Genomic DNA, 27019 nt, shown 5'->3' on the forward strand with positions numbered 1-27019 from the left:
CCTACCTCTGTCTCTAAATCTTTCCCTGCCAAAGTCCATCTTGAACATTTTGTAATGTGTATAATTTTCCTTAAGCCCTTCCAGTGCCAGTAACTGCTCAGCAGTTACTCTCAAATGGAATCAAAAGTAGAGTATAACACTTCCTACTAGAAAATACTTACCGGGCGCCTGGGTGGCTCAGTGGGTTAGGCCGCTGCCTTCGGCTCAGGTCGTGATCTCGGGGTCCTGGGATCGAGTCCCGCATCGGGCTCTCTGCTCAGCGGAGAGCCTGCTTCCCTCTCTCTCTGCCTGCCTCTCCATCTACTTGTGATTTCTCTCTGTCAAATAAATAAATAAAATCTTAAAAAAAAAAAATACTTACCTACTAGAGAAAGTAGGTAAAAATATCAAGTCCAGCCATTTTAGTTTCTACAGATACCTTCTGCTCTAATCACAGTAACCCAGCTATTCATTTTTGTTTCTATACTTGTGCAGTAGTCATTTGCTCTGACTTAGGTGACTTTTCTTTATCTGCCAGTTCTGTTACTATTTCTTGCTGTTCAGTCAGATCTCCTCCATATGTACTGTGATCAGCCACTTTGACTCTCCTCTGTTCTCTGCTTAGCCAATATTAGAAGTGTTGTTAAATTTTCTTTGAGAAATGAATTAAGTGAGTAACGTTTCTTTCTTTTTCTTTTCTTTTTTTTTCTTTGAAAGAGAACTTTTTATTGCTTTCATGTACAGAAATCTCAAAATTTAGTTGGTTTGATGTCCAGTTCTTTAGCCTTTGTCTTCTCCAGCTTGGTGGTATAAACCACCAACTTTGCACCCAGGATGTTGCCTCCCCAGTGAGGGCGGATATCATCATATTCATCACTGTAATTGGTCCTGATAGCTTTCAGTGGCTTAGCCAGAGCTCATTTGTCTTCTGAGTTAATCTGTGCGAAGGCGATAGTGGTGCAGGTCTTCTTGTGGACCCGATGGCTCAGCCTGGCCTTCACCTTGATAATACAGTAGGGAACCCCCATTTTACAACACAGGGCAGGGAGGAAGATAGCCAGCCCAGTGGGATCCACAGCATGTGCAGTTACTACCAGCTGAGCCTTCCTGTTTTACACTAAGGTGGTGAGAATATTAACTCCTGCTGGAGGCACAGGTAACCTCTTAATAGGGACATCCCCTTTGCCAGCAGCTTTCTTCTCAGCCAGGGCCAACAATCTCTGCTTTTGTGTGTTTGGTGAGTATTTGTGAGCCAGCTTAAACAGTTGAATAGCTGTTTGGTGGTCCAGAGCCTGGGTCCACTGGTTAATCCCAGGAGGCAGTTTCAGATGCTTATGGAGAATAGCTCTATCCTGCTGCAGTTAGATGTCGCTGTGGGCCATTTCACAAAACAGGTGGGGTCCCTTTGGGGCTGGATATCCTGTCTAATACCAGAAGTCTTGTGCCTTTTCTCAAATGGGATTGACTACCTTCTTGGCTTCCTGCTTCCTCATGACAGCAGGAGCTGGGGCCACCTTCTTCCCCTTAGTCATCTTTCTTTAGCCATCTTGCATGGCTAGAGGAGCTAAAGTAAGTCATTCTTCTTAAATACTTACCTAGGAGGGAAAAATATTGACCTAACCATGAATATGAGGCCTTCCATATTCCCAAAAGTGATATAAAAAAAAAAAATTCTTTCCATGCAGTTAGTATGTCACCTATCCTTTGGACACATAACTGAGCTAGGTGTCAGGTGTTAGCAATAAACTTTTTATTAAAGATAATGATCAAGCTTTATTACCTTCCAATGGAAAGGAAATTTGCAGTTAACTTATACTGTGAGATACGTGGTTCTCAAGGTAGTCCCATACCAAGAGCATCAGTATAGCCCGGCTCATAGAAAATATGTAGATACTCAGCCCCCACCTCTGCCCTACTATAGTAGAAACTTTGGGGTGGGGGCCAGGACTCTGTTTTGCTAAGCCCTCAAGGTGATTCTATTGCCCTTGAATATGATAGACCAAAGGTAGAGAGCCTGAGAACATTTGATTAATAATATACCTATTCCGCATGATCTTTTGAAATATCATCATTTAACTCACTTGTAAAAATTAGAGGTAATAGCAACCTATATTAAGGAGGGTTGTTTTTTTTTTTTTTTAAGATTTTATTTATTTGAGAGAGAGTGAGGGAGAACATGAGAGGAGAATAAGGGGAAGAGGGAGGAGCCCCAGGACTCTGGGATCATGACCTGAGCTGAAGGCAAATGCCCAAGCAACTGAGCCATCCAGGCACCCCATTAAGGAAGTTTTAAAGATGAGATAAATATGAAGTTCTTGTGAATTTTTCAAGTCCATGTAAGTGTTAGTTGCAAACTTATGCTGAAGGTTTTCTTTGGTTTGGTCCTTATTCATATCAGTGACTTCCATGGCTCTTGTTCATAGTAGTAACCACCATTGTTAAACCTTCTAATCTGTGTGCAGAGTGGATTCATGGGAAATATGAGCTGGGATTAGGTCTAGGTATCATAAAAAAGTCTATGTCAGGGCAAGAAGTTTCCTTCTGCTTAGTTTTCTTACTTATAAATAAAGGTAGTAAATACTCCCACTGGTACTTTTAAAGATTTGTTGAGATTGCAAAATATTCTCACTCTACTTTTGTTGAAAAAAGAGAGAGATTAAGATAGTGGGATCAAAGTACTTGCCACAAATGCCTGGCACATAGAAGACACTTTATGGCGGCTCTTTGTTATCATTGTATATGCAGCCAGCCTTTTCTTTTTCTTTCTCTTATCCCACTTTCTTGATCTTAAAGTTCTGTTTTAGTTTTTTAAATCCTGATTTTCTAATTCCAGATTTCTGTCTCCTGTACCAGGTCGTTGGTACATGGATCGGATATCTGCATGGACTAGATTCTTGAACACCTCAAGCACTGTTTGTGTTATTGCACTTTGAGAAACACAATAGGAGATAGCAGTTAAATATGTCAGCTAGTCATTGATCTGGAATGGTAGTACCTTACCTGATACAGTTACCACCTTTCAGGTTGTGGCTGCTGTAAGTCATCAGTCAGGGCTCTCAGAATTGACTTCTCTTTTGGAAACATTCACAAACTGATTTATAACTAGAATATCCATTTACAATGTGAAATACAAGTGTTAAACAGCATTTTCTTCCTGCCTCTTTCTATAAGAAAACTTTTGCAAATTGTAAGTATCATTTGCTTCTTATACTCGAATTTTGAGTGATGGGAGTTAACTCTGTGGTCTAAGTGTTTAGTGTCGTCAGGTTATATCATCCAATCTCATGTATCCGTCTGTACTAGAACAATGTTTTTAACACATGGGCGACTTACTTCTGTCTCTGAATAATGCTACAAGACTGCTGGAGAAATACAAAACATGTCTTGTCTCGTGATTGCCCTTTTTGTATGTTCTAAACTGCATGTTAAATTTTTCTCAGAGAGAGGTGGCGTAGAGGGTTGTGGAAAGAGGGCATACATGAATGTATGTAGCACATTCAGATGATTTGGACTGAATTTTCTTTTTAGAGTCAGAATGCTCCCCCGATTTCTCTGCTACTTTATCATCACTTGACTACTAATTAGAGTGAATACCTTCTATAGAAAACTTGACTCATTTCATTACATATGGATATTTCTTCATTTCATCCTCGGAGGGTATATTTTTTATGGAGTTAGGGTGATCCCTGGCTGAAGCAGTAGGATGTACTGATGAGTATGGGCTTTTGGAATAAGACTTGAAATCTGGCTCTGCTACTTGTAACTTGTATGATCTGGGGAGAGATTGCTTAATCTCAGAGCCTCAGTTTCCTCATCTGTGAGATGGAGGTCATATAATAGTTTTGTAAAATACATAGCAAAGATTGCATTACAGGATTTTATATGTAATTTTAGGTAACCCTAGAAAAGAACGTATGGCTAATAGACTCCAGTGTTAATTGTATGTACCATTACTGTTTTCTTTTAATGTGTTTGGATTGGGTTGTGAATTTTACCTCCTTTTCTGAGTTTGTTAACTTAGTTTCCAGTCTCTTTTCTAATTGTTTTTTCCCACTCCCAAATTATGTATGGTGCTCTTAAAGTATGAGCATCTATACGTAGTGTTAACTGCCAGTGTACATTCACTGAATTGATTCCACAGAACAGTTCTAAAACAATGTCACTTCCTTATTATGCTTAAAGGTTTTGTTGTTAGCAATGAGAATTGGTTTAGTCTCTTCTAGAAATTCTTGGAAGACTAGGATTTTCCTGGGTTTCAGAATTGTTTCATTCACCTTTTATGATTTGAAAATTCTTGATACAGTTCTAAGAGTATTCTCTATGGAATGAAGTTGTGAATTACAGGAATATGAAATATTCACTTATTCAGAAATTAACTTTTTATTTGGTCTTTTTAGGAAGGAGACATGCCAATTCATGAACTTCTCAGTCTTTATGGTTATGATAGTACTATTCGACTACCTGAAGAAGATGAGGAGGAAGAAGAAGAGGAAGAAGAAGGGGAAGATGATGAAGATGCTGATAATGATGATAATAGTGGCTGTAGTGGGGAAAATAAGGTAAGGTTATATGCATTTATTAAGATCGTAGTCTTTATTCTTGTTTAAGTAGTAATTTATTAATGTTGGAAGTCCCCTATAATCTACCCTGAAAAGCAATAGTTTCATCTGTGTCATTCTAGATTTCTTTTCAGTGCTTCTTCTAAACAAATTTGTACCAACGTAAAAAAAAAAAAAAAAAAAAAAAAACCACTGTTGTTTTAAAAGGCTAATTGGTAGTTCTATATTCAATTTTCTTACTTTGTTTTGAAATAATTTAGATTTCTTGAGAGGTTCAAAAATAACGTAGAGTTCCTATGTACTCTTCAGCCAACTTTCCCAGTTTACATCTCATATAATCATGGTGTATTTATCAAAAATACAAATTGATACTGGTGCTATACTATTAATTAAACTATAGACAATTCAGATTTCGCCAGTTTTTCTACTCATGTCCTTTTTTCTGTTCCAGGTTCCAATCCAGAATACTATCCTGCATTTAGTGTTTTTACTTTAGTCTTCTAGTTGTATTTGGAATACTCTATAATCTTTCATCTGCAGTAATTTTCCTTACATCTTAAATTTAATTTATTATTCACAGGAAGAGAATATAAAGGACTCATCAGGTCAAGAGGATGAAACTCAGTCTTCCAATGATGATCCATCACAATCTGTTGCTTCTCAAGATGCCCAAGAAATAATCCGCCCACGTCGATGTAAATATTTCGATACAAGTAAGAATCATTGGTTGCAGTTGTTTGGATAATTTTTACTATTTAATGTATGATGTAAAATGCCAGTTGTTTTTCACTCACCTGTTTGAATTCATTTACTCTGAAATCTGGCTAAACAGTAAATGGGTTTTGTTCTAGGTTATTCACTTAGCAGTGCTAGAGCCCCATTGTCCCTGAGTAGATTGCAGAGATTGTTGTGTCACTTTACTACTTGATTTTGAATATGTTCTTTTTTTCTTAGTCTTTTCTATTTCTTTCTTTTTTTCTTAACCATATATTCCCATGTTTACTTTGGTGTGGAGATTTGACATCAGAATGAGGCAAAATTGAGTCCCCAATGTCAGGAGGTTATCTTAAGACAAGAAGAGGCTATAGGTATGCTTTGAGAGCTGGTATAACCTGGATAGGGTCTTAGGCTCATTCTCTCAGGTAAGGAATCCAGGGCCTTGCTTGTACATAGGCTGCAACCATATCAGTTGTCCTTGAGTCCAGACTTCTGCAGATATAGCTAGTGTTTGTTAGCAGGGTCTGGTAAGGCTGTGGGGAGCTCTGTAAGCAAGGTGTCAGACCAGCATTTCCAAAGGGTTTTATTGGCTCCATAAAATTGATCTGAGTTTTTTAAAGCTGTCTGATGATATCTAAGCCTATGCGTATGTCTCTTAAGGATGACATTCCAGGGCCACCTGGTTGGCTGTCGGTAAAGAGCATGACTCTTAAACTCAGGGTTGTGAGTTCAAGCCCCATGTTGGGTGGAGATTACTTAAATAAAATCCATGTCCACTAAACCGTCCATCAATTTGTTCCCCACTGGCAGGCTCCTGTGGAAAAAATGTGGTTTTTTTTTTGTTGTTGTTGTTTTTTTAACCCCCAACACTTCCTTAGATTTAATTTGTCTCATAATTATCATTATTTTTCCTAGTCATTTCCTTAGTTTTCATTTTCTACTTTCTTTGCCTCTTAGCCTTTTTTAGCTATTTCATAAGCATTGCTTTCTCTAATCAGTGGCTCCCAGTTCTCAAGAACTGCTTTCCTCTTGAGGTGAGAGTATGTCATACACAGAAAGAATGCTGCTAAATTTACTACAGTTGTGATCTAGTCAGAGATGTGCAGTTGAAACAACATTTAATGTATGTATCTTGAATATTTGCATGCTTTATCTGCTCCATGTTGTTTCATTCTAAGCAGGAATCATTATTCTGGATGACTGCTCTTTGATAAGAAAAAGGCAACCATTAGTGTTACTGGTTTAAACTTGAGGTCTGAATTTCTGTGGTTTAAAAGAAAAAAACACTTGAAGAACAATAACGTCTCATGAAGTGGAGCAGTGTTGTAACTGATGAACATGGCTATTGCTTCATGTGAATGATTTCTGATACATATTTACTTTAAAAGTGAATGTAGTACTGCTAATGGTACTTCATTGTGAGTTTTGGTCAAAGATATGGTCCAGTTGAAAAATCTGTCAGTGTAAGGAGAGATTGGTTACTGAAATTACTATGTTAATACTAAGTTTTGAGAAAGCCTGGTATTTTTCCTTTTTCTTCTTAGGTAAATTACCAAAGTTTGTTTAAAAGTGGGATGCTAAGTGACTGCATCTATTTTTTTTTTTTTTTTAAGATTTTATTATTAGAGAAAGCATGAGTAGGGTGGGGCAGGAAAGGGAGAAGCAGACACCCTGGTGAGCGGGGAAGCCTGATACAGTGCTCTATCCCAGGACCCTGAGATCATGACCTGAGCCAAAGGTCTTAGGTTTTAACCGACTGAGCCACCCAGGCGCCTCTTTAAGTGACTGAATCTTAAAATGGTATTTATTTCATACTTCTGATCCGGTATTTTAGTTGGGATGTATGCATGGAAGCTGTCTTAGCTTTTCCATAGAAAGATTTAATTTTTATATGTAGTGTTACCATTTTGAACTTTGTATACCATTTTATACTTGAGAAGATGCTGACAGTTTAATTGTTTTCAGATTTCCTACCCCTTTACGTAAAAACATTTTTACTCCAGAGTATAAACAAGTGGCTCTTTGCCTGCTCTGAATAAATCAGAGGTTGGGTTGGGGAGGATGGAAGTTTTCATACGTAGCCTTCCCTTCACATTCTCTCCAAAGTGTTGCTACAGAGTTCTCAGTGTCTCAAGGAGCACTGATTGGAAACCAATTTTTGTTTTGTCCAAATCCTCCTTTTATTAGGGAAGAAAGAATTAGGTTTGGGAACAGATTATTTTGATCTGCTAATTCAATTTTTTTCTTAAATTTTTGGAAGTAATCATTTACTGAGAATATAGTTTTCTAAGATTAGAATTGTCCCAGAAAGTTTATGGGTTTTTTGTTTTGCGTTGTTTTAAACTGAGAGTATTTTTTGATCAGAAATATCTTGGTCCTATTGTGCAAATACTTTTAGGGCTTCTTAAATGTTTAATGGTAGATGTAAAAATAATATACAGATATACAGATGTGGACAGGATAAACATTTTGTATATTGTCTTATTTATTGTTGTAGATAGCGAAGTAGAAGAAGAATCTGAAGAAGATGAAGATTATATTCCATCAGAAGACTGGAAAAAGGTAGTTAGAGCCATAGTTTCCCAAAGTTTAGGTAAATTAATATTAAAAAGCCAGTATGATTAATATTTTCCTAGCTATATATTGATAAAGTTGAGGTAAGCCCTTTTGTGACATTTAAATGTTTGGTAGATATTCAGATTTTCCCCTTAATACATTGAGGTAAGAAAATAATATAATGGTTTAGAAAGAATTTGACTTTTTTGAGCAAGTCAGTCTCAAACCACCAACAGAAAGTGAAATTTTGAACTAGTGCTGATTTAGATTTTCATTGCACTCTAAAAAGTATCACAAGTAAATTTTTTTTATATATTTGGGAAAGCAGTTGAGGCTTTGATTCTGTTAAGTAGATTTTGTTTAATAATTTAGATTGTAAGTTTTTCCATCCCATATTAATATCAGTATTTACAACTCAAAACATATTGGGTGAAGAGACAGATTTGAGCTTCTCGATAACTATGCATAATGTAATTTCTAAAATGAATCTGAAGATTACATATTGACAAGTTTTTAATTATAAAATTGTATAACTGTACAAATTATACAGGTAAGTAAAAGAATTAATTTTAAGCTGTTGCAAAACAGTTGAACTTACTAGGAAAATGTGTCAAATGTCAGGTAGAATTTATTAGACCAGATCATTTTTATAGAAAAAATGATGTCATTCTTACTGAGATAGCTCGCTCAGTTTTGCTCTTAAAACCTCCATTGAGTGTTTTGTTTTGTTTTGTTTTGTTTTTGCTCTTTAGTGCGTAAACAGTTTTTTTTTGGAAGCAGAATAGCTCTAATCATCAAATCAAGTGGCCTTTCTGCACTTTTTATGTCATGATTGTTTAATTAGTTAATTCATTAATAGTTTTGAGCCTTTGCTGTGGCTTTTTGGTGGTGGTGGTGGTGGTTTAAAGTTTTTTGGTTTTGGGGGACGCCTGGGTGGCTCAGTCAATTGTCAGTCTTCCGCTCTGGTCACGATCCCAGGGTCCTGGGATCAAGTTCCAAATTGGGCTTCTTGCTCAGCAGGGAGCCAGCTTCTCCCTCTACCTGCCGCTCCCCCTGCTTGTGCTCTCCACCTCTCTCGCTAACAAATAAATAAAATCTTAAAAGGAGCTGACATCCTTGCTAATTAAAATAAAAGAATATATCATAGAGTTTCTATTAGGTATAATGAAGTATTCAAATGAACTCAGACTGGGCTACCCAAGGATTGTGGGCTTCTGCCAGAATTGATCCATTTCTGGATTTCCAAAGAGATGTTTAGAAGAGAGAGACATCTTACCATATTACGTGAAATAAGTCAGTCAGAGAATGACAAGTACCATATGGTCACACTCATATGTGGAATTTAAGAAACAAAACGGAGGTGCATAGGGGAAGAGAGGAAACAATAAAACAAGACAAAATCAGAGAGGGAGATAAATCAAAAGATTTTTAAACATAGAAAACAAACTGAGGGTTGCTGGAGGGTTGGGGGTGGGGGGATGGGATAACTGGGTGATGGACATTAAGGAGGGCACGTGTTAAAATGAACATGTTATATGCAACTGATGAATCACTGACCTCTACCTCTGAAACCAATAATACATTTGTTAATTAATTGAATTTTAATTTAAAAAAATATGTGTAGACAAAAAAGATAACTCTCAGTGTGTTAGAATGATAAAGGAAGGTGTGGGTTAGAATGGTAAGGGAAGGTTAGCCCAGTGCATTATGTGTTAATTAATTTGAATGAATGATGAATGAATGATGGGGTTGAAGACTAAAAACAAGAACCACAGAGTTACCCACTATTTTTGCCCATTTGGGCAAGCATTCTTTACTCCACAGTTTTTTTTCTGATTCCTATACCATGCAGAAATTATGAAGAGCTATAAACCTTAGAAGTCATCTTAAACTGTTACTTTCTACCATATATTCAAGTTTATATATCTTTTCTTTTAAGCTGTGTTCTCTTAAACTTTCTCTTCAACTTAAATTGTATACAAGTATGCCATAATATACAATTATACAAATAAATTGTATAAAATTGTATAAAAGTATACCATAGAATATTTGAGTAAGTACTGATTGTAATATTGAGTATTACTATTTTTAATGAAAATTTTAATTTAATTTAATTTTTTTAAATTTTATTTCTAATGAAAGAACAAAAGCTCAGAGTAGGAAGAACATGGAGGAATATTCCCTTCCTCAGGAAAATTATGTAATAAAACAGGCCACAGTAAATCGAGACTATTTGTTTTAGTATGATTTTGTTGTAGTAAAATTTGTCAAGATTCAGATTCATCTTCTGTGTCTTCTAAGATACAGAATTTTTTTAGAAACTAGGGTAGAGGAAACAGCCTTGAAATCAAATTTGAGTCCAGTTTATAGCCTCAGAACTTATTAATAGTGCATTCCTGAAGAACAATTTCTTTGAATGTCATCTCAGGTATAATACAAGAATAAAAATTTTAGACTTGTTGAAGTTGGTGAGGATTTAATGAAAATTATACATATGACACTTGATAGATAATGCTCCTAAGTCCTATTTCCCTTCCCTTCAGAACAAATCGGCAGATAAAAAGAAGTGTCCTAAACTCAGTAGGAAAAAGGAAGTGTTTTTTTTTTATACTAGTCCAAAAGTTCTCAAACCTGCCTCCGTGTTAGAATCAGTTACAGAACTTTTAAATACTGATTACCAGGGCTTTCAACCAGAGATTTCTAATTTTAACTGGTCTGGAATGGATCCAGGCATCGATATTTTTACAGGTGCCTCAGACAGAGAGGATTGCTAACATAATTGTCTATTCTCTGGTAGGAATTGGTGAGTAAAGTTAAAATAGGCACAAGAAATGGTGATAGGGTGCTCTTTTTTTTATACTGGAAAAGTTAAAGTTCTCCTTTAAGAGCAGAGAAAATTTGTATGTGATACTTTTTTTTAGAAAATGGACTGGTTTTCCTATATAGTTGTAGCAATAAATTAATTACACAGAGCAGGTCTTTGGAGTTATACCAGATAAAATGAGATCTTAGTATCAGTAGGTTGGCAAAAATAGGAGAAAGGAACTTTTCAAATGGTAAGAATTACTTAAACTGTTACTTATTTTTTTAATTAATTAATTAATTTTAGAGAGAGCACATGGGTGGGAGGAGACTCTGGGCAGAGCCCAACACAGGGCTCCATCTCACAACCGCAAGATCACAACCTGAGCTGAAACCAAGAGTTGGATGCTTAACTGACTGCACCACCCAGGCACCCCTCAACTGTTATTTAAACTGTTAAACTGTTACATTAAACTTCTACCTTTCCTGCCTACATCTTTATTTTGAAAATGTAATAAATTTTTTCCTAACATTTAGCCACCAGATAAGGGAGGGTCTGTGTAATCTTGGTCCCTCTGTTTTGTGGTATCTCATCAGTGGTGATCTCATAACAGCTAGTTTCCTCTGATTTGTGATTCAGATTCTGAACAGCAAGTTTCCTCTGATTTGTGATTTGACTATATGGATTTGATGATCACATTTCCTAAAATAACATTTAATTATGTTTTGGGGACGTTACATTTTCATTTTGTATTGTTTTGTGAAAGTTAGGCACTAACCTGCTTATCCATTTGGTTTGGAGTTTCATCCATTTCCCCTCTACTGAGCTTTATACAAACCCTTTTTGTTACTTTCTTTACCTTAAATCCGTGGTTCTCAGACTGAAGTGTGTGTTGGAATCACCCGACAGCTTGTTGAAACACTATTTGCTGAGTCCCATCCCTGGAGTTTCTGGTTCAGGTCTCAGGTAGAACCTGAGCATTTATATTTCTAACCGTTTCCCAGGTGACCTGATGATGCTGACTCATGGTCCATAGTTGAGATTGTAAGTATCTTAAAGGACCTGAATTGGATTTTCTGTTTTTCAGGGTGTTTGCAGTTATCTTAATTGAATTATAAGAATTCATTTTTACTTCTTTTTCTCCGTATTTTGAAGTAAAGTTTGTATTCATTGTGTATATTGCATTATACCCCATTATTACTAATGTTTCATCCAATCATATCCAAGCTCTTACCTATTATTAACTCATTCATCCTCATAATACTCCTCTGAGGTAGTTAACTGGTTGTGTCTTTTATGACAGAGAAACCATGAACAAACCCAGGAAGATGGTAAAGCTAGAAAATGGATATAAAATCTGTGTTACTAGATCTTAACTAATGTGTCATGTTATTTTTAAATAGGAGATTATGGTGGGCTCCATGTTTCAAGCAGAGATTCCAGTTGGCATTTGTAGATACAAAGAAAATGAAAAAGGTGAGTTATTAATAAAGTTATACAGCTTATATTCATGCTTTTGAAGTGATGAACTGTTACTTTATAATGGAATAAGATCATGACAATTTGTTACCCTATTGATTTATGAAAGAGGACTCTTCATTATTTCTATAAGAAGAAATGTTTACTGTTTTTTCCAGTTTTTCCATAGAAATCTAACAAGAAAAAATGAATGCCTTTTTAATACTGAGTGACTTAAAACATCCCAGCTTTTTATTTCTTTTTTTTTTCATATTTTAAATAATAGCCTTTTATAACCTGTATAATTTAAATTTAAGTTATTTTATGTCAAGGGAAGTTGTTAGGTTTTAAAAAAAACTCAAGTAAACAATGATATAAAAAGCTCACTTTATTGAAACTTTTACTAAAATTGAGTACTTTGTTATTTGTTTATTTGTAAAATAATTTGGGAAACAAGTTCTATACTTGTACATAATTTTTCCATCATTTTATCTAAAAATTTTAAGGTAAGTCATAAATACTTCAACTTCCAGCAGCATAAAATATTTAAGGTCCGTTTCAATTATTTGCTTAGGGTGAGTTCCAGAAAGAATGTGTGGGCGTGTTTAAGAAGTTCAGTGTAGTATGAGATCATTCAGTGCTAGAAGTCTTTTCTTCATTTCTTTTATTTCAGTTGTTTTCTTCACATTTCAGTTTACATAGGCAGAGCCTTTCAAAGTTGTAGAATTCTTTTGTTTCCTTTTTAATATTCTCTCCCAAAACTTCCTTTATGTATTAGTACTTCTTAAGTACTTAAGTACTTCTGAAGTACTACTTCAGGGAAGTAGTAAATAGAGGCAGTAAAGGAACAGCACAGGCCAGTAAATTCTAGTGATAAAAAATGTTTTAACACACCAGTAATAACTTGTGCTTTCAAGTTAATTCCTGCAACATACAGGAACATTAAAGGTACGGATATGGAGTGATTTTGTTACATAGTGAAATTTTCTGCATATGTTTTATCAGTATATTGTGTGCAAAAGTAAGTGAACCATTGGCATTTGTATTTATTTTTGTCATTGAATTTTAAATACTATGCTTTCCTTATATGCTATATAATGATTAGTACATGTTCACCATGGAGTTCTTTCTCCAACTAAAGAACTGAAAGTTAGCCATTAGTTCTAATTTATGAAATATTTTTAAAGTTTTGACTATGAAAAATAACAGTGTCTATCTTAGAAAATTTTGTATTTTGTAGGTGGGTAGGAAAGTATCTTGGTTTTATATATGGCAGGTTAGTGTTAGAGCTAAAGGTAGTTTTACTTATCTCAATATGTTTTGTTTTATTTTAACATGTTTGTATTGTCAGATGTCACAGTAAATGATCAAGATCTCTAATTTTCAGTGTTTTAAATTTTGGTTTAATGCTTTCAGTTTTATTATAATTTTAGAAAGCAGTGGTATACATTTTTTTTTTTTTTTTTTTCAGGAAAGGTATGATTTGTGAAGCTTCTTACCATATGAACTTAAACATTTTAGATTGTGTGAGGATCAGACTAGGTTTAGCAGGTGATACTACGTGGCAGGGGTCACTGTGGTAGACGGACTTTCCTCAGTTTTGTATTTCTAGAAGTTCAAACTTTTGTCATGATACCCAGAGTTTGTCACCACTTAGGATACCCTGTGCAAACAAACCAAATGCATGTGAAACTTAGGTAAACTACACCATTGGAAAACAACTGTTAAAGGGATATTAATGATTAGTGCATTCTTTCCCTTAGAGGATAGAATTTGTTTCATTGGTTTGGTGAACATACATTCAAAAAGGAGAGTATTTGATTTGAGTGATTTTGATAAAAATGCCGTAAAACTAATATACTTTATACCTTCACTGTAGGAATTACTTGACACAAACGGACTGGAATTTTTTCACTGATACAAGGAAGCCCTATTACTGAGTATCCTGGAAAGACATTGATAGATTTTTTTTCCCTCTGATTCCTGATTTCTTTTTTTTTACTAGACTCCATGCAGCTTATATATTCCTCATCAGTTATCACTTCTGTTTCAAACAATGCTATAAATAAGATTTGTTACAATTGTGTTTGAGTCCTTTTCCTTTGAACCTTTATTACACAGTCTCAACTACACAATTTCCTAAATTTATGTAAGTTAGTGCTTAAACTCAGCACAGTGTATTATAAACATTTCTTTATTCATTTTTATATCCTTAATACCTAGTATGATTCTGTTACATAGATAGTAAACATTTGGTGGCTGAGTTACTAGGTAGGTGCCAAATAATGTTAACAGAACTGATATGGAGGCATTAAACTTTGATAAGTACAGAGGCATTGGGCCTTGAACATGTTTACTTAGCTTCTTTTTCTCCTCATCTATAAAGCAGCTATAAAAGAGCATTTATTTACAGAGCCTGTTATGAGGATTTACATGTGATGTTTTTATGTGTCACTTTTTAACAGCATCATGTCTGGCACATAGTAAGTGCTCAGTGAGTGACCTTAATGTTCAGTGGATAATTAATCTTACCCATTATTTAGGTATAATTATTATTATTCAGCTTTTCAGAAAGCACTGGTTTATGCTGTTTTACTTACAAGTGGCAAAAGTGCAATTCAGTTAGCTTCAGCAAAAAAAGAATCTTCAGCAAAAAAAGAATACCTATTGCTTAACTGTGTGGCTTCAAATATAACTGGATTTCAGGGTTATTATTATATCAGCTGTCCCTCCCCTTTTTCTCTTTCATTTATTGCCAGACAAGCTAAGATGGCTCCTGGGAGCTCCTGGCTTACACTTTACACTGTCCTTGTAGCTAGAGAACCCACAAAATGAGAACTTCCGCATCCACCTTTGTTCCCGCAAAAGTCCTAGAGAGAACCTCTGTTGACTTAGTTTGAGTCATACTGAGCCAAGTAATTACTGTGACCAGAGAGAAGAGTGAGTATTCTGGCTTGCCTTGGCTCATTGATCTGTTCTTGGGGATCCAGGGTGTGATGTCTGCCCCACTCAGACCAGATGGAAAGGATTTAATTCCCAAAGAAGTGTTGAGTAGATGAAAAGCACGATTTTGCAGTTCTGTGTGTGTTTTGTTTCATGTACTGAACTGAACACTGCAGCTTTTGTGATGAGACTGAATTGAATGCTGATAAACATCTTAGAACCCAGAGAGGGCTGCTACGCCCACTCCCCAACTAAGAACTATCTGCCCAAAGTGTCAGTACTGCTGAGGTTGAGAACTCTGGACTAGATTGATTGAGAATTAATTGGACTACCTAGAGGGATAAAGGTCAAGAGGATAAAGGAGCTAAGGTATTTTCTGGCTGAATTCTCATGCTTTCTTGATGGAGTTTTAGAGTAAGGAAATGATGGCTGGGAATTAGGAAGCAGTGAATAGCAAAGGACCATGTAAATCGTCACTTCTAATGAACATTTGACAAATTCTTAAGTTACTGAAACACGTGTTTTTCTTAGTTGATGCTGATAATGTTAAAAAGGCAGTTCATTTAGCTTATACATAGGAAAACCTCAGCTGGACAACTTAAAATATAGGTCAATAATCATAATGTGACCTTTTAAGATCATTTTTATTATAAACCTCATTATTATACCATAGCTGATTATAATTGGCATTTTCATCCTCATAATATATTGATTAGGTTGAGTTTTTACTTAGGCATTAAAAATAAAATAACACTTTTTTTTTTTTTTAACTAAAACTGGAAGTTAATATAAACTTATTCATTGGGAATTAATTTCCCAGATTGCAGAAGTTTGTGGTTTTTTTTTGTGGTGGTTTCTCAGCTTTCTGCATTAGTTCCCCACCACCACCACCACCACATGCACCCAGTGAACTTCGTTGAATTATTTTGACAACCCATTTTGTTTGTTTGTCAAGCTTCTTACTTAAAAGTGCCATAATAAGCACTTCCCTAAATAAACTTGTGTGCTCTTGTTTCCTAAACTCCCACTTACTTGCAATCACATGTGAATTATATCTGCCATCATATATTTGTTTTCCCTTTTTAAAGATTCAGTGTTTAGGCTTTGTAATTCATTCAGAAAGCAATAGTTTCAGAGGATGCTATTACATTTCAGTGATTGTGATCTTTTGAAATCCAGCATGTTCATATCATTTTATGTAATTATGATAAAGGGTATTTATATCTTTTTGTTGCTTTTATGGAGTTTTTCTCTTCATATATTTATAGATGTTATTTCTCCTTTGTATTTTAGTGTGTTTTACCATAGTGGTATTTTTCTGATATTCTGATTTCTTGGCATTTAGTTCTACAATAGACACTTAATAAAATATCAGTTGTGTTGCCTGTTTTATTTAGAGCACAGTCAAAAGTCCTATTTTGTTAGAGTGAAACTTAAGTGGAAAATAATTTGGTCTCTTTCTGAAAGCAGTAAAGGCAGTGGTTTATTCTCTATGGAAATGCTAATTGTTCTCATCCATGATTACTTTTCAGTGTGTTGTAATTGTATAAAATTAGGTGTATTCTCAGTGTCAGGGTCTGGCTTGTCATTTGGTGCCATCTGCTGATGTTTGTGTATTCAGCTTAACTAGGGTATCTGTATCCTGTGGCAATCTGAAACTTAGAGAATGATTCCAGAAATATCTTCCAGGTCACTTAGGCTTGTTTTATAAGCCCAATATAGGGATATTTACGTGGGAGAACACTGAGGACTTAGGGACCCACCTTCCGTGTTTCTTAGGTTTTCCTTGTAAGACTTTCATCCATCAGTCTCAAGAACATAAAAGGTATAGTCTACCTGCTTCAGTGAACAGAGGCTAAGCAGAGAACAAAAATCAATAGTATTAATTAATTTAAAATAATTGTATTTTTACAATTTAGAGTTTGACTAGGATTGTACCAGCAGGTTAGAAAAGGAATGAGGTTTACTAAGGAAAATTTTCTTGAGATTGTCCTTGTGTTTTAAGGAAGAGTATCTGTTTCAGGGAACAGAAAGGTAGAAGGATATTTTAAAGTGTGGGTATATAGTTGGGGTGGAGTCTGAAACAAGGTAATTTTATATGAAAAAACCTAACATAGTGCCTGGTACATAGAACATGCTTAATGACTGTTAATTCCTTTTTTATAACACAAGGAACTTTGACACTTTCAGTTATCCTCTGTCTCTTATATTCAGTTTTTCTTTAGCTGGCTCCTTCTTGTTGGCATTCAAATTATTGTCTCCTATGTTTAAAAACCAACAAAACCAGAAAGTTTCTTCAACTCTATACTTCCTCTCTGGCTGCTACCCCATCTCTTCCCTTACAACTGAACTTTTCAAGAGTTCTCTGCTTGCTTTCCTTCTTCCCCGTCCATTTACTGTTCCGTCATCTCCAGTGTGGCCTGGGCTTCCATCTTTTTACAAAAACAGCTCTTGAAACATTTATCTCCTTTGTTAGTAAATCCAGCATACCTGTTTCATTTTTCATACTGGCCATTTAACAGCATTTGACTCCTGGAAACCTTTTCTTCCCCTAGCTGCGATGGTGCCACTTTGCTGGTATTTCTTTCTATCGTGTGACTATTCCTTAACTCTGTATTTCCATCTTCCTGTCTTTTTGAATTGCTCTCATCTTAGGTCTTCCTTCTTTCCTTTCACTTTTAAAATTGTGATAGCATTTAGGCTTTAATCTTATTCTAATGGAAATTCTGATAAAAGCTAAATGCTTTTTTTTAAAAGGAAAGACTCGTTTTATGAAAATGAATTATGTTCATTATAATACATTTTAAGCTTCATAGAAACAATATATAAAAGTAAGAAAAATGATCCCAAATCTTACCATCAAGAGATAAACCATGTTGACTTTTGGTGCACATTCCTTTAGACCTCCTATTTCAAAAAATAGTAATCATAGCTAACACCCATTGAACCTTAATATGTGCCAGAATTGTTTTAAAGTGCTTTAAATCTTTACATCCCTGTGTGATAGTGTTGTTTTTGCAGATGAGGCAGAGAGCAGCAAGTAACTTGCCCAGGGTCATACAGATAGTAAGTGGTGGTGGTGCTTTTCAAACTAAGAGACCTAGACTTGGTAAACTCAAGCTGTCCTCTTAGCTTTCCGGTGAAGAGCTATCAAATGGCATCTCTCTGTTTAGATTGCTTAAATCATTTAGGCTATAAATATGGCCCAAGAACAAAGTTAGGCAAATACTAGGACCATGTTTTACCTCTCAGTAATCAATATTTTGGCTCTTAAGTGTTAGTTATTTGGTCAGTGATAGTGTTTTAACACAAACTTGAACAATTTTTGGCATTTTTTTAACATTATGTTTTACTAATTTAGTATATGAAAATGATGATCAGCTCCTGTGGGACCCTGAGTACTTACCAGAAGATAAAGTGATTGTATTTCTTAAGGATGCATCTAGAAGAACAGGTGATGAGAAAGGTGTAGAAGCAATTCCTGAAGGATCTCACATAAAAGACAATGAACAGGTACATGAGTAAGAAGTAACTGTATGATTATGGAATGAATAAGTCATGGGGAGGAAAGGTATAGCATAGGGAATATATTCAGTGGTATTGTGATAAGGTCACCTTGTATGGTGACCCCTCTGGTGAGCATAGCATACTGTGTACAGTTGTCCAGTCACCATATGGTAATACCTGGAGCTAATATAATTCAGCCTCTTTTTTTTTTTTTTTTTTTTAACTAAAGTTCAATTTAAAAAAAATACCAAAAGGTTTTCCCAAAATAAATTAACCACATATATTTTAATATGTTTTATATATTTACATTTATAGATGTAAGTGCTGTCACATTCATTGTTACTGTTCTGGACACCAAAATTCCTATACTGTCATCTACAGGGAATCTGAAATAGCTAGTGTACATACTCGCTTCATGAGTATGATTTCAGCTAAAATAAACAAAAATCTGGTATCTCATTTTGCCTGCATATACGTTTTATTAGGATTTTTGAAGTTCCTTTGGATATCCCTAAGAATGTATAAATATCATCAGTGTTGGGAGTACATATTTGGAATGAAGTTATCAGGGATATAGTAGACCAGTGCCTACCATGAACCCAATAACAGCATTATCTTTTTTTTTAGAATTAGAATAGGAACTGCAAAAAAGCCAAAAAGACAGGTTTTGTGATTTTTATAGAACAGTTTTCATTTTTAAATTTCTGAGGTACTGTAGCTGCCAAGTTAGAGTATTTGCTTATCCTGCTTTCTAAATAATTAGAAGCGTCAATTATCAAGATTGAATTTGTTTTTCTTTAGTGCTCAGTTGCATACCTAGAATTATTTTTCTTCCAGAAATGATGAAAAGAAATACTGGATTCAGGAAGAGCTTTTACTTTTTTAAGAAATTGTAGCCTTGAACTTTTCATAGTCTGGGTCACATAGTGAAGGCTTTTATTTTTCTAGGCATTATATGAATTGGTTAAGTGCAATTTTGACACAGAAGAAGCATTGAGAAGATTAAGATTTAATGTAAAAGCAGCTAGAGGTAAGTAAGTGTAGATACATTTTTGTTTTCATGATTTAGCAGAAATTTAATCAACTTAAGATCTTTAGTCTGTGTAGGTATATGCTAAGTTTAATAATACTGATCTTTCTGAAATCAGTAAATATTTGCTGAATAATAAATAACTTGTAACTTGTTAAATAACTTGTATATAACAAGCATTATGGGAAATGGGATTAAGACTGTTCGTTCTTTTTGGGAAAATATGGCAATTAAAATAAAAATACATGATGCTTTTCAATTTCAGGGGATTTTTATTAAATATTTTCTTATTTGATTTTGTTAATAATAGCCCTATGAACTCTGGAATGTGACAGTTGTAACTTTGCTTTCAAAATGATGAGACTGAGGTCTCTGAACTGAAGTACCTTTGCTAAGGCAAACATAATTTATAAACAACAAAGCCATAACTAAAATTCAACTTTTTGTTTTTGTACTCTAAATTGACTCCCACCCTGCTTCACTAAGAACACTATATGACATTACATAGCAAACAAGATACTTATTCATTCAGCAAAAATTGGAGGACCTGCTAAGTTCTGAGGACATAATTGTGAACAAAGCCCAGCCTTCATGATGCTTAGACTAAGCCTAGGTAGGGGGAGCTGAAAAATAGTTATGAGTTCTTCTAAGGAAAATTAGAGGGTATAATTAAAATTTATTGCAGTAGGACTTAACCTGATTTGGGGAAAGAGGCCATTAGGGAAAGTTTCTAGAACAAAGTGATATTTTTGCTCGGATATAAACAAATTAGCTAGGTGAAAAAGGGGGTGGTGAGGCAGAAAATGATTCTAGACTAAAGGAACAACATCACAAAAATCGAAAGTGAGAAAGAACATAGCGAATTTAAGGAATTGAAAGGTGGCTTATATAGTTAGATCATAAAGGAGAAAGGTGGTCCAAGTTTAGGTTGAAGAATTAGGGACCAAATCATCCAAAATTTTATTAAACACAGGATTTTTGTTACTTCATCTTTTGCAGCCATCAGTAATAGAGCTCAGGAGTGAAATACTTACCTTATTGTTATTAGAAACTTATATTTTTATTTATAACTGTGTATATGCACTATTTAGGGGAAAATTGCTTATAACAGTTTTCTCCCTCAATTTGTCAGAGGAATTATCTGTTTGGACAGAAGAAGAGTGTAGAAATTTTGAACAAGGGCTAAAGGCCTACGGAAAGGATTTTCATTTGATTCAGGCCAATAAAGTAAGTAATGATAATGTTCTCTCTTTTATAAAAAGTTATTTAGTTAATGCAGATCATCTTATATTTTTATTACCTTCAAATGTTTTAACATATTTTTAGGGAATTATAAATGTGCTTATATTTTCTGGGATCTGTTTAGCAAGTGACTTTTCAGTGCATGATATTAGCCTTTAAGAATTGCACTGATAAATGGGCGCCTGGGTGGCTCAGTCATTAAGTGTCTGCCTTCAGTTCAGGTTATGATCCCAGGGTCCCAGGATTGAGCCTAGCATTGGGCTCCTGCTCAGCAGGGAGTCTCCTTCCTCTCCCACTCCCTCTGCTTGTGTTCCCTCTTGCTGTCTCTCTCTCTGTCAAATAAATAAAAATTTTTAAAAATCTTGAAGAAAAAGAATTGCCCTGTTATGTTAATCAACTTCTGGGTGGAATCTGTGTATACAGTGTAATTACTTCAATTTTTTTTCCACAAACTTGTGACAGATTTTTTTAAAGAACTGGTGTTTAATCTTGAAACTTCAAAATGTTTTTAATGTGACATTATTTACAATTAAAATATCTTTTACGTTTATTTAAGTGCTGAGTGTCTAAAATCAGATACTTAAATTTAATTTGGCTTTAAAGTTTAATTTTCCAGAAGACTATCAATAAATCAGCTTTATTATACATTACAGTTTTATAATTTGATAGTTTTACTTAACATGATTCATTTATCATTCCATATTAATAATACCAATTATACAGTGTTGGTGTATACCCAAAAGAACTTCATAATTACTTGCAGATTTATTTTTAGGTTTAATTCTCTTAAAACTAAAATCAGGTGAGATTTTTAGTAGGAACTGTACAGTTATGTAGAATAGAAAGATGTGTTGTTTCTGTGGGAAAGTAGAATGTGCAAAATTAAAATCTCAGAGCTTAAATGGAGGAAATTAAGTTATTTCTTGGTTTATATAAATGCCACATTTTTAGCAAAAAGAAATGACAAGGAGTGTGGCTTTACATGTTTCATTAAAGAGAGCATCTAAGTTTTGAGTGATGGCTTGTCTAGGATGGTGTTGACTGAGTTCTCAGTAGTCTGTCACCACATTCTTCTTTTTATACATCTTGATGTGATTGGTGTCCACTTAATTTGTTTCCGCACATTTAAGAGTATTTTATGTTCTATAAATAGTTGATTATAAATCCTGTGAGTTAATTTTTCTTACTTATATTGTTCATTAACTAGTTTGTTTATTTTATTTGAGAGAGAGAGAGAGAGCAGGCATGGGGGAGCAGAGAGAGAGAGAGAATCTTAAGTAGGCTCCACACCCAGTGTAGAGCTTGGCAAGGGGCTCAATCGCATGACCCTGAGATCATCTGAGCTTAAATCAAGAGTCAGGTGGTCAACCGACTGAACCACCCAAGTGCCCCTAGCTAATTTATTCTTGATGATCTTGTTGCATTTTGGTATTTGACATCAGACATACTGACTAATAAGAAATTTTGAGTCTTAGTATTGGTATCAAAGTATATCCTACCTCTTAGTGTTGTGTCCAGATCATCTGATTACTTCAAGCATAGGGCATATTCTGTGAAAGGGGTGCATTATACTGATGACTAGACATGTAGGTTTCTGATTGTAAAAAACAAAAAAAGGTATTGTTTCATAGTTGAATGGAGCAACATTTTGGGATAAGAGTTTTCTAGCATTCCTAGATTTCCTAGATTCCTAGATTAATATAGTGTTTGGATTCAAATTAATATAGTGATGGATTATCTATGGAGGGGACTCTGGGAGCAATAAGCTGGTATGATAGCTAGCAGCAGCAAGAACCTCCTCCACGCCCCCAGAAATCCCTTTTTTTTAGGGAGTAAAAACTTAATAGGTAACTTGAAACAACTAGCCAAAACAGTCTTTTTACATAATATTGAAACTAAGACCATTTCTTTATAAATATTTGGGATGGTGCTATTTCAGTCATGTAGAAGTCAACTGACCTATCTATACCAATATACTAGTTACACTGAACAGAAAGAGGACAGTTACTCTTTAGGGAGAATGGTCCAGCCTAAAACATTAAGGCTTTGTTTTTATACCTGGAATTGAAGTTTGAATCTTTTTTTTTTTTTTTTAAAGATTTTTATTTATTTGACAGAGAGATCACAAGTAGGCAGAGAGGTAGGCAGAGAGAGAGAGGAGGAGGAGGCAGGCTCCCTGCTGAGCAGAGAGCCCGATGTGAGGCTCGATCCCAGCACCCTGGGATCATGACCCGAGTTGGAGTCAGAGGCTTTAACCTACTGAGCCACCCAGGTGCCCTGAAGTTTGAATCTTAATCATGAGTTCTAGGCTTACTTTATTGAAGATTTTTCATAATATTGTCAACATTGCATGCCCCCAAAATATCTTTCCAATTTTTGCTTTCAGTAAAGTACAGTTGACTTTGCTTATGTCTATATAGAAAGACAATTCTAAAGGAGGGGGGAAAAAGAGCTTGAGAAGCTTATTTAAAAAAGAAAAAAAAGCCTTGAGAGCTTTCAGTCTTAAAGCAACATGGGCCAAATTTGTAAAGTGCAAGCATAAGGGAAGAAAGAAAAATGTATGTCAAGTAGTGAAATGAGGATGTCATCAAACTGACTTGAGGTGCAGTCAGTCTCACAGGACACCTATTTCAGGATTAGAAATTTATGGCTTAGAGCAATATGGTCTTGCATCCCAACACTCACAGAGATGGCTTTTTTCCTTTTAAATTCCCAGTATTTTATATATATATATATATACACACACACACACACACACACACCACCACCACCACCACCACCACCACCACCACCACCACCACAGCTATCCAAGCTAAGTAGGAAAAAGAGGCAAGTTGTCCACATCATTTCCCAATCCCATTGGTGCTGAACATTTATGGAAGGGGAATCATTCATTCACACAAATATAGCACAGTTACTGGAGTAACTTAGTAAACAGTGAATTAGAATTGGCATTATTACAGTACTTTCCAACTCATTATGGAATATTCTCAGCCTTTCTAGAAAATAAAATAACTGAGTCTGGATCTCCGGTGGGACTACTAAGAGAATCTTTTAAATGGAATTTTAAATGTAGGCTCCCTAGGTACTCTGTGAGTAAAAGTATTTGAACACTGTTTATAATATTAATTTTAACTTAAATGCCACTTCCAGATATTTTCAATAAAGGAGTGTTTATGATAAATTAATATGATAGTTTTTTAAAAAGCATAATACTAAATATCTGAAGATTTGTTGCCAGTGTATTATTTCTCTCAGTGGGAGTTTGGAAAGTGTGGTTTTTAAGAAAGTTGCTGCAGTGTTAGTATTTTATATAATGTATTATATATTACTTAAGGTACATAGAGATTCATTTTTAGACCCAGATATTTTTCATGAAATAACTCCTTTAAGGAGGAGATGATTCTTAAAAACAACTGTTTCTTACAGGTTCGAACAAGGTCAGTTGGTGAATGTGTAGCGTTCTATTATATGTGGAAAAAATCTGAACGTTACGATTTCTTTGCTCAGCAAACACGATTTGGAAAAAAGAAATATAATCTTCATCCTGGTGTAACGTGAGTGTATTTTTTCTGTTGAGTCCTATATTTTTTGCTCTTGAATTTTTTCTTGAGAAAATTGTAATTTTTAGAATCTTTTTCAGTATGATAAAAGTTTACATTTGTTTAAATATATCCATTTATAGACATATTTTCATAGGAATTTGGACTTTTCAGTATCTTATGAAAGATTATGAACTACAATTAATATTGCTTGAGACAATAAATGCATCAAAGCAAATGTAAGAGTATGTTTTCAGGAAATAAAATGGATCATAACAGCTGATAAAGCATGTTTTTGTTAATTTCTGTTCCATTCAGTAGAAGCACATAGTTTTAATCTAATAATACTGTGAGCACAGTGAGAATAGGAAAGAGACTCTTTTCATAAGCTGTATGGCTATCTGCCTAATAAAGGCCCTTTAAAAAGGAATGGAAATTAGTGTCGTTCCTTGTCCAGTCTACTTTTGATCCCAGGAACCAAACTAAGATTTGGATATAGCTGGTATAAAAGGGAAAATATAGAGAGAGAATTCATCAGATCAAATTTCATTTTCTTTTTTGTTATAAAGTTTTTTGTTTTTTGTTACAAAGTTCTTTAAAGAGGAAAGAACCTGTCCATGGTGACTTCCCTTTTCCCTGATTCTTGAAAACTTCCTTTAACAGAAATATTTAATAATTAGTCCTGCAACTTCAGTTTACTCCCAGTGAAATAGGGAGTGTGGGTTTTTATATGTAGGCGTCATACAAAATGCTTTGTATGCCTGTACCAGTTGTCATGCACCAAAATCGTTTAGCCTCATTCAGTCTAGCTTTGGAAATAAACTGTCCCTGCTACCACTAATAATTTGTTACTCATGTACATCAAGTATTAAATGAACCCTTTGTCTCTCATTGAGGTGCTCTAAAATGCTGATGAATGGCTAAGGTGTAATTAAACTTTACCATTCTATCCTTGATTATTTCCTGCTGTTTACAGAATAAAAATAATGCTGAGTTGTGACTTCATTTGGTCAGTGTGTACCAGTAAAATTCTTAGGATTGGCCAAATAACTGCCTTTGAAAGATGTGCTTATATGCATATTTGATTGTGCTTTGCAAACTCCTAGGCTAGACTGTTTCCTGGTCATGTTCATTTACAGGTGTCTTCTGGTCACTTCACTGAAGAATCAAACACTCTAAAATAAAATCCAAAGCAAATTTATTTAAGAGAATAAATGGGTATGATTGCCCCAGAAATCATTGAATACTGGGCTCTGTGCCTCATCTCCCATTATTCAAAGCTCAAGATGGCTAGAGTTGAATTTCATACATAGCATTCCAAATTTGATCTAATTGCTTAATGTTATTAATTTAGAGTTAATTTTTCTCATGATGATTTATTGGTTACATTGAGGTATAATGATGTGGAACTAGCTGCAGCTATCTGGTCTTCAGAGTTTATCTTAAAATAGTCAGTTTTCAGGCTATTCTATAGGGAAAAGCAATAGTAACATCTTTCATTTTTTTCACCCATTTCAGAAATAATGTTCACACACGAACTACAGGCAATCTGACGTCACCAGCAATAAGAACATAAGAATTGCCATGCTGGGTCAGACCCATGGTTCATCCAGTTTTCTCTTTCAGAAAGCATCACCAAGGGAAGTGTTGTGGGCTGGCTTAGTTGGTCCTCTGTGCTGTCAAGCTCAACAGGTTAGGTAGGGATGTGCTGCCAAACATTTGAGTTTCTCTAATAATCTCTCCATAGCTTCCGGAAACTTTTTGAAGATCCTTGTATCTGTAACCTTGATTCCTCTTAAGGTTAAGTATTCAGTAGGTGGAGTAGCTGCAGTTAAAAGTAATCCCATATCATCTCTTTTCTCATGCTTTAAGATTTTACAGTGATCCCCTGGTATAATGGTATGAAGTGAACAAATATGGCTTCTTTCCCCCAGGCGAGAATACTGTGGTTTTGTAGGCTTAAGTGTTTTGTTTTGTTTTTTTAATTGATGGAACTGTAATATTTTACTCCAATTTAACCCTTTTAGCTGTGCTACATCTTCCATAAGAAGCTGTGACTGGACTATACGTTACTGCCCAAATAGGGAGAAATTATGGTTTTCTAGAAACATGAAGATTCTTTTCAGTTTGCTTCCAGGAGGAGTTAAGAGTTGCACTTCTAGTGCACAAAACATTAAGTTATTATAAGACAGAAATAGGAGTTTTTTTTATCTTTTTTAAGTCAAAATCCATAGTTTAGAGCACATTATACTGAAAGTTATTTGTTCATTTTTCTGTTACATTTTTACCTTCCATTTGTTCACCAGAATGAAGCACATTAGCCATTTTTATGCCTTACAAAGATCTTCCTACAGATTTTCTGTTAGCCGCCACCAGGAAGAACTGGTAGCCATATGCAAATTAGAGACATTACTGTAGAAACCTTGCAAATAATTTTTTTTTTTTAACTAAAAGTTAACCCATCATAATTCTGGTTATCTGAATGCTACTCCAACCTCCTGGATGGCCCACCTGCCTCTTCTCCTTCCTTAAGCATTGTGGATGCCATTAATCTTTGAGAAATAATAATACTTTCACAATATCATTGCCATATCTAGTCAATTTTAGCTTCTTTGCTTGGCTTTTCACATCCTCCATTATCCATCCCAACCATACCAGATTTATTTCCAACACTTCCTCATCA

The 27019-nt window shown here is 34.9% G+C and overlaps 1 protein-coding gene and 1 pseudogene across 27 annotated transcripts in view; one reads left to right on the forward strand and one right to left on the reverse strand.

Annotated features, from left to right (window-relative positions):
* The window catches only part of MIER1 (MIER1 transcriptional regulator), a gene marked incomplete at its 5' end in the record, with an annotated part of 57433 nt that overhangs the window by 22835 nt on the left and 7579 nt on the right, over nt 1-27019 (forward strand). For 20 of the 26 annotated variants that reach the window (XM_082686391.1, XM_082686401.1, XM_082686407.1 and 17 more), the window contains 8 exons: nt 4377-4538; nt 5119-5251; nt 7753-7817; nt 12018-12090; nt 18377-18528; nt 19471-19552; nt 20685-20779; nt 24224-24351. In XM_082686391.1, the coding sequence (XP_082542517.1) occupies nt 4377-4538; nt 5119-5251; nt 7753-7817; nt 12018-12090; nt 18377-18528; nt 19471-19552; nt 20685-20779; nt 24224-24351 (890 nt within the window). Of the gene's footprint in view, nt 1-4376; nt 4539-5118; nt 5252-7752; nt 7818-12017; nt 12091-13951; nt 14154-18376; nt 18529-19470; nt 19553-20684; nt 20780-24223; nt 24352-25854; nt 26034-27019 lie in introns of those variants that run through there. The other 6 variants (XR_014299613.1, XR_014299614.1, XR_014299615.1 and 3 more) reach the window with 2 other exon arrangements.
* Nucleotides 729-1511, reverse strand: LOC309842481 (large ribosomal subunit protein eL8 pseudogene; annotated as a pseudogene). The gene has a single exon. The product of its transcript is annotated as a large ribosomal subunit protein eL8 pseudogene (transcript).

Source organism: Mustela nivalis (genome assembly GCF_964662115.1).
Source record: "Mustela nivalis genome assembly, chromosome: 10".
Lineage (NCBI taxonomy): Eukaryota > Metazoa > Chordata > Mammalia > Carnivora > Mustelidae > Mustela > Mustela nivalis.